The sequence below is a fragment of the Rhinoderma darwinii genome, chromosome 2 (genome assembly GCF_050947455.1).
Source record: "Rhinoderma darwinii isolate aRhiDar2 chromosome 2, aRhiDar2.hap1, whole genome shotgun sequence".
Taxonomy (NCBI): Eukaryota; Metazoa; Chordata; class Amphibia; order Anura; family Rhinodermatidae; genus Rhinoderma; species Rhinoderma darwinii.
Window position 1 is genome coordinate 20,579,785 of NC_134688.1, and position 14,964 is coordinate 20,594,748.

Here is a 14,964-nt window from a genome sequence, read left to right on the forward strand (position 1 = left end):
TCCTGTGTGGTGTAGTATAGAGGAGCTGTCAGTTCTCCTGTGTGGTGTAGTATAAAGGAGCTCTCAGCTTCCCTGTGTGGTGTAGTATAGAGGAGCTGTCAGTTCTCCTGTGTGGTGTAGTATAAAGGAGCTCTCAGCTTCCCTGTGTGGTGTAGTATAGAGGATCTGTCAGCTCTCCTGTGTGGTGTAGTATAAAGGAGCTCTCAGCTTCCTTGTGTGGTGTAGTATAGAGGGTCTGTCAGCTCTCCTGTGTGGTGTAGTATAAAGGAGCTCTCAGCTTCCCTGTGTGGTGTAGTATAGAGGATCTGTCAGCTCTCCTCCTGTGTGGTGTAGTATAGAGGATCTGTCAGTTCTCCTGTGTGGTGTAGTATAGAGGATCTGTCAGCTCTCTTGTGTGGTGTAGTATAGAGGATCTGTCAGCTCTTCTGTGTGGTGTAGTATAGAGGATCTGTAAGCCCTCCTGTGTGGTGTAGTATAGAGAATCTGTCAGCTCTCCTGTGTGGTGTAGTGTAGCGGATATGTCAGCTCTCCTGTGTGGTGTAGTATAGAGGATCTGTCAGCTCTCCTGTGTGATGTAGTATAGAGGATCTGTCATCTCTCCTGTGTGGCGTAGTATAGAGAGTCTGTCAGTTCTCCTGTGTGGTGTAGTCTAAAGGATCTGTCAGCTCTCCTGTATGGTGTAGTATAGAGGATCTGTCAGCTCTCCTGTATGGTGTAGTATAGAGGATCTGTCATCTCTTCTGTGTGGTGTAGTATAGAGGTTCTGTCAGCTCTCCTGTGTGGTATAGTATAGAGGGTCTGTCAGTTCTCCTGTGTGGTGTAGTATAGAGGATCTTTCATTTCTCCTGTGTGGTGTAGTATAGAGGATCTGTCTGCTCTCCTGTGTGGTGTAGTATAGAGGAGCTGTCAGCTCTCCTGTGTGGTGTAGTATAGAGGATCTGTCAGCTCTCCTGTGTGGTGTAGTATAGAGGAGCTGTCAGCTCTCCTGTGTGGTGTAGTATAGAGGAGCTGTCAGCTCTCCTGTGTGGTGTAGTATAGAGGAGCTATCATTTCTCCTGTGTGGTGTAGTATAGAGGAGCTCTCAGCTTCCCTGTGTGGTGTAGTATAGAGGATCTGTCAGCTATCCTGTATGGTGTAGTATAGAGGATCTGTCAGCTCTCCTGTATGGTGTAGTATAGAGGATCTGTCATCTCTTCTGTGTGGTGTAGTATAGAGGTTCTGTCAGCTCTCCTGTGTGGTATAGTATAGAGGGTCTGTCAGTTCTCCTGTGTGGTGTAGTATAGAGGATCTGTCAGTTCTCTTGTGTGGTGTAGTATAGAGGATCTGTCATTTCTCCTGTGTGGTGTAGTATAGAGGAGCTGTCATTTCTCCTGTGTGGTGTAGTATAGAGGAGCTGTCAGTTCTCCTGTGTGGTGTAGTATAAAGGAGCTCTCAGCTTCCCTGTGTGGTGTAGTATAGAGGAGCTGTCAGTTCTCCTGTGTGGTGTAGTATAAAGGAGCTCTCAGCTTCCCTGTGTGGTGTAGTATAGAGGATCTGTCAGCTCTCCTGTGTGGTGTAGTATAAAGGAGCTCTCAGCTTCCTTGTGTGGTGTAGTATAGAGGGTCTGTCAGCTCTCCTGTGTGGTGTAGTATAAAGGAGCTCTCAGCTTCCCTGTGTGGTGTAGTATAGAGGATCTGTCAGCTCTACTCCTGTGTGGTGTAGTATAGAGGATCTGTCAGTTCTCCTGTGTGGTGTAGTATAGAGGATCTGTCAGCTCTCTTGTGTGGTGTAGTATAGAGGATCTGTCAGCTCTTCTGTGTGGTGTAGTATAGAGGATCTGTAAGCCCTCCTGTGTGGTGTAGTATAGAGAATCTGTCAGCTCTCCTGTGTGGTGTAGTGTAGCGGATATGTCAGCTCTCCTGTGTGGTGTAGTATAGAGGATCTGTCAGCTCTCCTGTGTGATGTAGTATAGAGGATCTGTCATCTCTCCTGTGTGGCGTAGTATAGAGAGTCTGTCAGTTCTCCTGTGTGGTGTAGTCTAAAGGATCTGTCAGCTCTCCTGTATGGTGTAGTATAGAGGATCTGTCAGCTCTCCTGTATGGTGTAGTATAGAGGATCTGTCATCTCTTCTGTGTGGTGTAGTATAGAGGTTCTGTCAGCTCTCCTGTGTGGTATAGTATAGAGGGTCTGTCAGTTCTCCTGTGTGGTGTAGTATAGAGGATCTTTCATTTCTCCTGTGTGGTGTAGTATAGAGGATCTGTCGGCTCTCCTGTGTGGTGTAGTATAGAGGAGCTGTCAGCTCTCCTGTGTGGTGTAGTATAGAGGATCCGTCAGCTCTCCTGTGTGGTGTAGTATAGAGGAGCTGTCAGCTCTCCTGTGTGGTGTAGTATAGAGGAGCTGTCAGCTCTCCTGTGTGGTGTAGTATAGAGGAGCTATCATTTCTCCTGTGTGGTGTAGTATAGAGGAGCTCTCAGCTTCCCTGTGTGGTGTAGTATAGAGGATCTGTCAGCTATCCTGTATGGTGTAGTATAGAGGATCTGTCAGCTCTCCTGTATGGTGTAGTATAGAGGATCTGTCATCTCTTCTGTGTGGTGTAGTATAGAGGTTCTGTCAGCTCTCCTGTGTGGTATAGTATAGAGGGTCTGTCAGTTCTCCTGTGTGGTGTAGTATAGAGGATCTGTCAGTTCTCTTGTGTGGTGTAGTATAGAGGATCTGTCATTTCTCCTGTGTGGTGTAGTATAGAGGATCTGTCGGCTCTCCTGTGTGGTGTAGTATAGAGGAGCGGTCAGCTCTCCTGTGTGGTGTAGTATAGAGGAGCTGTCAGCTCTCCTGTGTGGTGTAGTATAGAGGAGCTATCATTTCTCCTGTGTGGTGTAGTATAGAGGAGCTCTCAGCTTCCCTGTGTGGTGTAGTATAGAGGATCTGTCAGCTATCCTGTGTGGTGTAGTATAGAGGATCTGTCAGCTCTCCTGTGTGGTGTAGTATAGAGGAGCTGTCAGTTCTCCTCTGTGGTGTAGTATAAAGGAGCTCTCAGCTTCCCTGTGTGGTGTAGTATAGAGGAGCTGTCAGCTCTCCTGTGTGGTGTAGTATAAAGGAGCTCTCAGCTTCCTTGTGTGGTGTAGTATAGAGGGTCTGTCAGCTCTCCTGTGTGGTGTAGTATAAAGGAGCTCTCAGCTCTCCTGTGTGGTGTAGTATAGAAGATCTGTCAGCTCTCCTGTGTGGTGTAGTATAAAGGAGCAGTCAGCTCTCCTGTGTGGTGTAGTATAGAGGAGCTGTCAGCTCTCCTGTGTGGTGTAGTATAGAGGATCTGTCAGCTCTCCTGTGTGGTGTAGTATAGAGGATCTGGCAGCTCTCCTCCTGTGTGGTGTAGTATAGAGGATCTGTCAGTTCTGGAAAGTGGTATGCAATATAATAACCACTGTTGAAGGATCCCGCTCAGCATTACGTATAACACACATGTAGTTATTCTCTGCGCCACCATATGATGACTCTGTAACATGTTATACAACTGGTCACACCAAAAATTTTTCTTCTCGTGTGAGTAAAAAAAACTCATTAATATATCTATGTGTATAAAGCATAAACAATTATTTTTTTCCTTCTAAAAGTAGTAAAACATAAACGAAAACTATATCAATTTGGTATCTCAGTAATCACATTTACCCGCACGGTTAACGCCGTAAAAACAAAACCCCCAAAAACAATGGCGGAATCACAGTTGTTTTCCTATTCCAACCCATAAAGAAATGGGGATATAACGACAAACTACAAGCTTGAGACAAGTCTTCATCTTAAGCAGAGAACTTTAAGGACCTTTATAATATATAAATAACTCTGGAAGATAAATCGCCTGCCGTTATTTCCAGCCTTTGTTCCATAGATGAGTTCCACTGGGGCACAGAACACACATATGATAGATATAGATGAGAGAAGATACTAAAGGTAATATCTTTGTTTCCAGAACACAAGGGAACAAAACAAGGCAAGAATATGACCACTACAGCATCCCACATAGAGAATCTGCTCAGATAATTACATCCTGGAGGTGTTACTATGTGGAAGAACCCCGTCTATCCCCCTAAAATATATACAGTCCCCTCTTCTGTGAAGGAGTTAAAACACTTTATTTAGCGGTTTCTTAGTTATACGTATCTGTTTCTTAGACATTTTAACAACAACTATTAGGCCCTGTTCACACAGAGTTTTTTTTCAGCGTTTTTTTGCTGTTGGAGTCACCATTCGAGTTTGGAAAGCAGTTCGTCACCCAGCTTAGATTGTACCCGTTTAGTAGGATTAAAGCGGTTGTCCGACCCTGTACTCACCTTTTAAAGATGGCCTGTTACCTCTCCTGACATGTCTGTTTTAGTAAATACTTGTATCCCTCATGAAATAACAATTCTGGGAAAAAATTTTTTTTTAGAACTTTCCATTGTACTATTCCTCTGTTATTCTTCCTAGAAATTTATGAATAAATTGACAACTGGGTGTTACCATTTCTCTTGTCCAAGATTGTGAACAGTGTCAGTCTGTGAAGGGACACACCTCCAACTGGTAACACCCAGTTGTTAATTTATTCATAACATTTTAGGAGGAATAACAGAGGAAGTGCTCAACGTAGAGTTCTAAGAAAGATACTTTAGAATTCTTATGTCATGGGGAAAAAATTACTGTACTAAAACAGACGTGTCAGGAGAGGTGACAGGTCCTCTTTAAATTGCCTATTGTGCATGTGTTGTGTGTTTCCATTTTACCGTCAACTTGTTTATTTATTAACAGTCGTAGCTAGGCTGTCCTATATCCAGGGCGAGGATTCAGTTCGCTGCCCTTGTCCCCCTTCCCTCCCCTAGCTATGCCCCAGGTGCCACAATGACATCCGATCCCTCCTTAACGTGATCCGCTGTGGGGTCATGAGATAGAAACATGTGATGTCATTGCTGCACTTTTGCCTTATGTTAAGCTATTTGGAACCTCCTATCTCTTTAAGGAAAGTAAAGTTTCGACATTTCTAATTTCTTTCAACAAAAAAACAAAAACTGAAAGCTAAATATTTTTACTAAATATCCACGCCCTGTAATAATATTTTTTTGCAATTTAAGCCTCTATTCAATTTTACCTCGGAGACTTTGTAGCAAAATCCGTCAGAGGATGGACACAGCGACAAAATTCTGACGGACCCCATTGTAAGGATCCAGCAGAGAGTTGTGGCTTTTATTATGATACAAGTGTGAACAAAGTCCCCACCAACACTCCTACTTAACAGGTCACTATAACATGGGTAAAAACGAATTTTATGTGTAGTTTTCCATTAATTAAAATGGTGTAGTATGAATGTACATTAGGGATCCCACCCCTGCTTACCCTTTTTAGAATACAATAAATGTGATTGGTCAAAGCCCTTCTTGAACAAGTCTACAGGCTCCACCCCTTAGACTTGTATTTACAAAATTAACATTTCCTAAAAAAAACTGTGCAACAGGACCCAAAACATCCTCTGAAGAGAATATTGGAAACCAGCAGTAGAGTAGATGATGCAGACAACACAGTCTCTCCTCTCCCTCCCTGCACAGTGACCCCTGCACATGACACAGAGCACGCTCACTACACTCCTTCATAGAAGTCAATAGATAATTTTCTAACTTTTCTTTTGTCCAGGAGCCTGCTGTAAAGTAAATCTCCAGATTTGCGATTCACAGCTCAGACCAGCAGGTCAGGCACGCTGATCCCCCCCCCGCCCCCCCCCCCCGTAATAACGTAAAGAGGACTGAATAAATCATATAATAATTAGAATGTATAACCAGTTTCGGGAAAAAAGAACATGTTTCAGCATATATTGCTCATTAAAAAGGGTGATACATTTCCTTTAAAGGGGTATTCCCTTCTCCCCGTTTACCACCCTCTCATGGCCACTGCTACCTTCCACTTTCTGGGTCACTCCTCTATTTAGTGGGCGGGGCTTATCATATTGATAGACATCTCTGGATCTTTTTCTATGAGCCAGAATGGCGAAAGAGGCTGCTCCCATTCTAGCGGTCTCGAGCCATCCATGGTCGGTAGGGGAAATGTTTGGCCATTGAAGACTTCCCCCGGCAAAATCAGCTGTTCACCTGGGGTGCTGGTAGCCAAACCGGCTTGAATATGAATTCAGTTGAAGAAACAACACATTTAATTCACCAGACACTTTTAGCCCTTTTTGCTCCTGTGGTAGTTTAACGGCCCTAACTTTTATTATTTGGCTATCTTAACATTTGTTTTTCTTTTTTAGTGTTAAACATGCAAAAAATTTTACATTTCTATTTATTTCTTACTTATGCTGGCGATAGTACACAAAAAATAAAGTAGTAAGATAGGTTCTCTGTTTTGTTATGGTTATTTTGATGTATGACAGGTATAGTTTTTGGTGATGGGGTCGGGCTGTAGGTCCAGCTTGGGTACACAAATTGTGGATTATTGGAGCTTTTACTTTTTTAGTGTTTTTTTTCTTTTTGTACTATTTTATATGCATCATTTTTGTTTATTTGTTGTATCACTCTAGAGGTCATAAAAGACTTAACATTTACTTTTTAGGCCCTGTTCACACCGAAGGTATTTGACGCGTTTTACACGCCGAAATATGTGTGAAAAAATGCTTGATTAAGCTTCCCATTGACATCAATTGCAAAGCGCGCCTTTAACACGTACAAAGCGCTTTTTTACGGGAGTGTAATTAAATGACGTGTTGCGTAACAAAAGGCATCATGTTAATTATTGGCGCATAAAGAGCGCCCAAAACATGCTAAATGTTCCCATAGTCAATGGGAATCCTAATTACGCACCAAAAAACGTGCACAAAACGGGTAAAAAAAACACGCCAAAAAAAGCTTGTATTTTAAAAAGCGTTTTACAAAAACGCCATAATTGACACGTTTGCACATCGTATTTTTTGAGCGCCGTATGAACATGCCCCAGCAATACAGACTTCACCACTTACAGGGAAAAATAGTCCTCTAGGGAGACATGAGTCAAATACATATCTTGGTCTACCGAGACCATGCAGAGGGCACCCGGCAATCATGTGATCTATCACGTGATCGCCGGGTCCAATAGAGCAACATTTACAATAGTTTCCTTCTTTTTCTGTGATCCTGCCCCATAATGCCAAAGCTATAAAAGGAAGTCTTGCAGACAGGTAAATATTTGCATTTCCCCTTATTGATATTTATGTTCCTGTACCTTTAAGTGAGGCAATAAAAGAAACAGATAAATGCCAAATTTAGCTCTTCTACATCTGCGGAGATAAAAATGGTTTTCATGACAGTCTTATGATAGTCATTACATATCCCTTCAAGCACAAATTCCTGGAATTTAATATTTGTATTATAAGATAACTTTATTCTATATAACAGTGCCGGTCTACGACAAGCAATTATTCACTAGTACTACAGCAGAGTCCGTGTAGATTGGGTGACCTATAAATGGCTGAACCAGTGACATACTGTACGTAGAGAGGCTTTAGAAGCTGAAGTTGGGCTTAGCACATTTTAAAACGGCTCTAAGTAATGGGTTGTATGAGATTAGAAAAACATGGCTGCTTTCTTACAGAAATAGCGCCACCCTGGTCACATAAAAAGGGAGTGTCATAATGATGCCGGCTGCATGAAAATCACCCAGCCACGCACCATATACACACGTCACACTGAACTTTTGCGCTTGCAAAACGCAGCGTTTTTTGCGCGCGCAAAATGGACACGTTCGTGTGAATAAGGCCTTACGCTGCGGATTTTCCGCAACAACGTACGTTGCATAAAATCTGCAGTATTTATGTTACGTGTGAACTGACCCTTAGGGTTCATTATTGTGTTAGATCCTGGGCCCACCAGAAGATCTTCTGCTACTCTGTTGGGCCAGTCCAACCCTGCAACCCTAATATTTCTTACCAGAACTATCTTCAGCCAAGGGCCATTCTCATCACAACAAAGGGATTTATTTTCAAGAATGAAGACGCTTACAACTTTGAGGGTATGTTCACACGGCCTATTTACGGACGTAATTCGGGCGTTTTTGCCCCGAATTACGTCCGAAAATAGCGCCTCAATAGCGCTGACAAACATCTGCCCATTGAAAGCAATGGGCAGACGTTTGTCTGTTCACACGAGGCGTATATTTACGCGCCGCTGTCAAATGACGGCGCGTAAATAGACGCCCGCGTCAAAGAAGTGACCTGTCACTTCTTTGGCTGTAATTGGAGCCGTTATTCATTGACTCCAATGAATAGCAGCGCCAATTACGTCCATAATGGACGCGGCGTTCAAGCGCCTGCACATGCCGGTACGGCTGAAATTACGGGGATGTTTTCAGGCTGAAACATTCCCGTAATTTCAGCCGTTACGGACGCCCTCGTGTGAACATACCCTAAGACCCGCAAGAATCCATGTGAACAGCTTTTCCTGCAGATAATGCACGAGGAGCCAAATGAAACAGCTCCTGGCCCTATTCCCAGGTCCCCCGGCTGCTGCGGATAATGGGGGTAGCAGTGTTGGTATAATGGTGAGTACTGGTTGAATGAACGGTGAGGTGGGCAGCAACTAGTATGAGTTATCTGATGCCTTGTGTATATATATATATATATATATATATATATATACACACACACACACGTCATGATAAAGGGGGGGGGGGTATAAGGTTTCTTATGATGGCTCCAGATGGTACACACTCGTGGGCATCGTATTCTGGAAGAATTTCTAATATTGTTTTATTTCTGGGACTCCTTCTCTGTACACGCACCACAGGCTAATTATTAATCTGTATAATCATAAACTTAATTAAAAAGACATTCAAGATATCATTGCCAGAACGACAATTTTAATTAAGAATTGTACCCTCGCCTTCAATATCTGAGATTAACCTTTTCAATACTAAAATGACATTTATTCCATCATCCATGATGATTAGATACGACGTCATATAAGGTCATGGCTATATATTTCTCACAGGGTAGATTCAATTAGAGTCGACTATAAGCCAATGATATGGAGATCAGCGGCGCTGCATAGGTGCTACCAATCTCTACTGATCTGCCTGAATTTCTTCAACCTCTGGCACATGAACGCGGCCACGGAAGGGTCATTTACATGTAATGAGGAAGTCAGAGGTAAGGCATTCTGTCTAGCAATAGGTGGGCTATGGCTGACAGTTGTTGTGGAATCGCTAGTTGAGCAATTGCATGAGTGATCGTTTATGGAATTGCTAGGTGGGCAATTTTCCAAAAGGCCGCTGGAGACTGTCCGGATCAAGCGAGCAAGTAAATCCGCAACCTCAAATCCGTGACAACTCTGATCAACACAGTCTAATGATACTCTATGGTTTTCGCCAGAGCCGACTGCAAGGCAGGATGGTTTTTGCTGCATAGAACCCAGGTTGTTTTAACCCCTTAAGGACACGGCCAATTTTTTCCTTGAGGACAGAACAATTTTTTTATATATCCCTCTTTGCATCCCGACGCTTATAACTTTTTTCTTTTTTATACGACGTAGTTGTATGAGACTTTGTTTTTTGCGGGACGAGTTGTACTTTATGTAGGCGCCATTTTTTGGTACAAATACATTATCGTTTAATTTATATAAATTTTTATTTTGGCAAAAATGCAGAAAAAAAAGCAGTTCCGCTGCAGTTTTAATATATTTTTTTTTTTACACCATACACCGATCATCATAAATAATGTTATATATTTATTGTACAGGTTATTACGGTCGTGGCGATACCAAATATGTCTATATTATTTCATGTTTTGGGACTTATATTTGAAAAAGTTTATTTATTATAAAAAAATGTGTATATGGCAGTACATTAGCCTGTTACTGATTGTACACAGGCAGTTGTTAGGGCACACCTCAGTATGCCCTAACAACGGGAAATATGTTCAGACAGCCCTGGGGTCCTTCAATGGACCCTGGGCTGTCTGGCTATACAAGTTATGGGCATTGATCACGTCACAGTTATTTTCTGTGACACAATCAATGTGCAGTCCCCCCTCCTTGAACGCCACGATCAGCTTTCATCGCAGCATTCAAAGGGTTAACGGCGGAGAAAGGACATTTTTCTTCTCTCCGCTGTCAGAGCGGGGCCGTGGCTGTGTATTACAGCCGTTGCCCCGCTCTCGATCGCCCGCACAGACGGCTGTCACACAGGACGAGAATGCTCGTCCTAATGCGCCAAGTACCCGCCGCTCAGGACGAGCGCATCCTCGTCCTGTGTTGGCAACAAGTTAAAGACCAGGCCAATTTGAATTTTTTCATTTTTGTTTTTTCCTCCCCGCCGTCCAAAAGCCATAACTTTTCTATTTCTTCGTTGACATAGCCATATGAGGACTTTTTTTTTTTGCGAGACAAGTTGTCGTTTTTCATGGCACCATTTATTGTACCGCATAATGTACTGGGAATCTGCAAAAAAATTCTTTGTGGGGTGAAATGGGCAAAAAACAGCGATTACACCATTTTTTGGGGGGTTTTGTTTTTACAGCGTCCATCAGGCAGTAAAAACTACATATTCACCTTATTCTACAGGTTGGTACGATTGCAGCGATACCAAATTTATATGTTTTGTTTTAAGTTTTACCACTTTTAAAGAAATAAAAGTATTTGCTAAAAAAATAAAAAAATTTGTGTCGCTATAATCTGAGAGCCGTAACTTTTTTATTTTTCCATTAATTTAGAGGTGTGAGGGCTGAAATTTTGCGAGGCGACCTGTAGTTTTCACCGATACCATTTTGGGGTACACGCGACTTTTTTGATCACTTTTTATTCCTTTTTTATGGGAGATGTTTTATATATATTTTTTTTTTACATCGTTCGCTGAGCGGGTTAAATAACGCTATATTGTGATAGTTCTGACTTTTACGGACACGGTGATACCAGTTATGGTAACTTTTATTTTTTTTAACATTGCTTTAGGGAAAAAAATGTGAAAATATTTTTCTTTTTTGGAACATTATAAAAATCTTTATTTAACTGTTCTTTACTTTTCTTTTATTAGTCCCACTAGGAGACTTGAACCAGCGATCGTTGGATCGTTTGCATGATATACTACAATACTATTGTATTGCAGTATATCGTGATTCTTACAGTCTCCTTTGAAGCCCTGCCAGAGGCCCCCCGGCTGCTATAACAACCGTCGTCACCGGCCGAACCCGTCGCGGGGGGGTCACGATGCAGTTTTCGAGGGGGCGCCCCCTGATTCTAACATTTTAAATGCATCGGTCGCGATTGACTAAGGTTGATTAAGGTGTTAAACGTGTGGAATCAAAGTGATCTTTGATTCCGCCCGTTGAAGTTAGGTGTCGGCTGTATAACACAGCCGTCACCCGCTGTGTATGAAGCGAGCTCAGCCCGCTGCTGCGTACCAGTACGTGACATGTCGTTAAGGGGTTAACAGAGTTCAGTGTTGGATAAGAGGTGCAATGCAAGCAATACCAGAACAGATAACAAGACAGCCAGAGGGTAAACAGAGAATCCAACTCACAAAGCTAGGGGATATCAGGAATTGCAGGGGTCAAAACCAGCCGGGAACAGAAAGTACAAATCAGTGAGCAAGGGGTAATCCAGAGACAAGCCGAGGTCCAGTTCCAGGAAGTCAAAAGCCAAAAGGTACAGGGGATAATCAGTAGCTTGATCAAACACAGGAAATTCACAAGCAAAGACACAGAAGCAACACAGGTTTAAGTACTCCACCCTTACACCTAATAGGAAAACAGACAGAGAAATCGGATATGCTCAACACTAAAACCAGAACCGCCCAGAAGCTAGACTAGTAGTTATGGTAATCTTAAAGGGACGGACGTTTCAGAACAAAAGTGGGGAATTACGACTGGCACAGAGGAACTGTCACTATAATATGGCACCCTGTGGCTGAAACTTTAAGGGGGTACAGTTTAGCTGCCATTGTATGGGGGCTCACCGACCAACAAATGGCAGATTGCAAAGCTCCCCCCCACCATTAGTCATCTAATCACCGTTATTCACCCACTCCTTTTTGGCAAAGTCTTTCTCCTTGGCTCCGCCTCGTCCTACTTGGCTGCTCCTCAGGGGAGGAGCCTATGCCTATTAATAGTGATACAGATGCTCACCTATTCTGAAATCGCTCAAAACTTTGTACCCAAAGTACTGGGTGACAGAAGGGGGTGTTAAGAAGCCTCTTGGTCACGGTATATAGATTCCGGGTTTTAATTATTTTATACGGCCATGGAAAATTTGAGTGACCTTTAATGTTCTATTCATTTACGCAATTGGCATTATATCCTATATATGTATAATATGATATACTGTACATGTTTATGCCTAATTTTTGCTGTCTTTTATATATAGTATACAGGTAAGTTATTTCCCATGGTGTGCTCAATAGAATAATTAGTAACACCAAGGATTTTGTCGTCATGGAAACAACTCAGCCCCCACTGTACAACATTTTGGTATCTTGACTACACGATCATCTGTATTTCCAGAGAAACTCCCATGATGCCCACACTGTGAAAGAAATGTTGTAGGTACGCGGAGTGGAAATCATCTAAGCCATTGTTATATCTAACAATGCATTATAATGGAAGTTCATTGCACGATAATACGTTTTTTTTTTTTAAATTAAAGGGCAATTCAATTCACATAATTTTTCTAGTCATTTAGATCTATAGGGGGCAGTATTATAGTCTGTGTCGGTATTAAGCTAAACAATGAATGGATTTGATAACCACTTTACTTAAAATTGATCTCTTGTCACATCTCCAACTTCGCTCCTCTTGGCAGCTCATACAAAGTGCATTACTCAGCAGGGGGCGATAATGAGCACAGAAAAAAGCTCCTCCCACAAAGAGGAAATTGAATCTGTGCTTGATCTTAATACATGATAAGAATGCCATGCAGAATTAAGAGATATAAAGCAAAATCTTTTTTAATGTCTTTACCATTGAAACTAAGGAAGATTAGAGTATCATTCATGTTAAAAAAATAATGGTGACTGGAATTCCCCTTTAAATATTATTTTGTATATCTGAGAACTGTCGATTTACCATTAACCTGGACATGGCTGAGCTCTGTTGTGCTTTCTGTACTTGATAAAATTGCTTTTAAAGGGGTTTTCCAGGACTTTGAAATTGATGATCCTTAGGATAGGTCATCAATATTAGATTGGTGGGGGTACGAATACCGGAACACCCACAATCAAGTGATTCAAGGGGTCGCGGCATTCCAGAGAGTGCTGCAACTTATTAATTGTTCTCCATGCACAGCTCCGTACATTCGGTAGTGGTTGTACCTGGTACTGCAGCTCAGTCCCATTCACTTGAATGGTAGTCAAGACTGAGCTCAAAAGAGCTGCAGTACCAGGCACAACCACTACCGAATGTACGGTGCTCTGCCAGGTAAACAATTAAGAGGCTTCTTCAATCAGCTGATCGTTGGTGTGGCGGGATGCGGACCCCAACCGCTCTGATATTGATGACCTATCCTAAGGATCATCAATTTCAAAGTCCTGGAAATCCCCTTTAAGAAAGTAGATAGTTTCTTTTGGATGACTATGAAAATAATAAGCTGCATCACACAAGCACCAGAAAGCATGGAGACCTCAATATGTTCTAATAGGAAATATGGCATGGTGTTGTCTTCATGTTTCAATGAGATCACCCTCCAGACTTAGATTATCTCTTCTACGTTTATTAGATCAGCACTTTTTCCTACCAATGTTTTTAAATATACAGATGTAGCCAAGTTAATCTTGACTCTGATAACTCGCTGCAGCGTGATATCACACAACAAAAGCCATTGAAAAGTCATGGAAAAAGTCAAGTTAAAGTTTCTTGCCACTGTGTATTTAATGCGTGAAGAGTCAAGATAAAGATGGCTACATCTGCACAAAGTATAGTTTGAGATACAATTTTACGGTTGCTTGGTAGAATCTCTTACCTTCGGTATGCACTGCAGACACATAAGTCCAGTTGTACCTTTTGACAATATCCACCATTGCTCTTGCTTGTTGGGCATCAGAAGGGACCACTCTCATGAAATACTTGTACAAGGTTTTATCACTGAGGTCCATGCTTGTTGCCGAATAAGCAATTTGAGGTATATTAAAAAGCTGCAATAAATTCTGCACTTGGATGGCCACTGAGCTGGATCCAGGTCCAATAACTCCAACTATGGGCTTTTTCGTGTGGAATGATGAAGAAGAACCATCAACGCAACGGACTAAGCCTTCTTCTTCTTCGGATGAAATAAGAGAGTCCCTTATAAACTCAATACTTTGTTCTAAAGCCACCGCAGAATGCCAGCAGGAATCACGGATCTCACATCCAAGGGTTATGTTTGGCAACACATTGGGGTCTGCGTTGATTCTATCGAGGGTGTGAAGCATGGCTTCCACTCTTTGTATACCATATTGTTCCCGTACCTCTCCGCATTTCCTTTCGTGAACCTTTTCAACGGTTGGCTGGTGGTGGACAGAAAACAGTGCTCCGATGATAGTGTCCCCCGGCATATAGGCTACCACCCTTCGTTCATTGGTTTGTGCCAACGCCATAAACCCAACGTTTCCATCGCTATCTTCTTTTAAGAGGAGAAGAACCAACCAGATGTAAGGGAACATTTTAGGTCACAATTTAGGCTGGAGATGACAGCATTATGTAATCAAATTTTCAACGCTGTTCGTCTTATACTCCTGGATTGGGTTTCCTCCATGCACTGTATCCCACCATTCAAGGGTTGACCATTGGTGACCGTAGACCCTCCATAAAGTTCTTTACAACCAACTTGAATGGTTCTTCCCTAAAAAATGAGCAGAAGAGGAGAAATCAGTATGTTTACAAAAGCTCCTTCATGCTGTAATCCAATCTATAGGGGAAATTATTAGAAAACCTTTACGAAACGGGACCCGAGGGTCTACTCCATGGAGCTCGGGATAAGGTCACAGCTGATTAAACATGAAATAATCATATTTACAATCCTATGTACGTTTGTTTTATTC

General features: G+C 42.2%; 1 protein-coding gene across 6 annotated transcripts in view; it reads right to left on the reverse strand.

Moving 5' to 3' along the window:
* GRM5 (glutamate metabotropic receptor 5) overlaps positions 1-14,964 on the reverse strand; it is a 356,124-nt gene that overhangs the window by 322,239 nt on the left and 18,921 nt on the right. For all 6 annotated transcript variants that reach the window (XM_075851443.1, XM_075851446.1, XM_075851447.1 and 3 more), the window contains exon 2: positions 13,908-14,765. In XM_075851443.1, coding sequence (XP_075707558.1) covers positions 13,908-14,586 — 679 coding nt within the window. In that variant the 5' untranslated portion in view covers positions 14,587-14,765. The remainder of the gene's footprint in view (positions 1-13,907; positions 14,766-14,964) is intronic.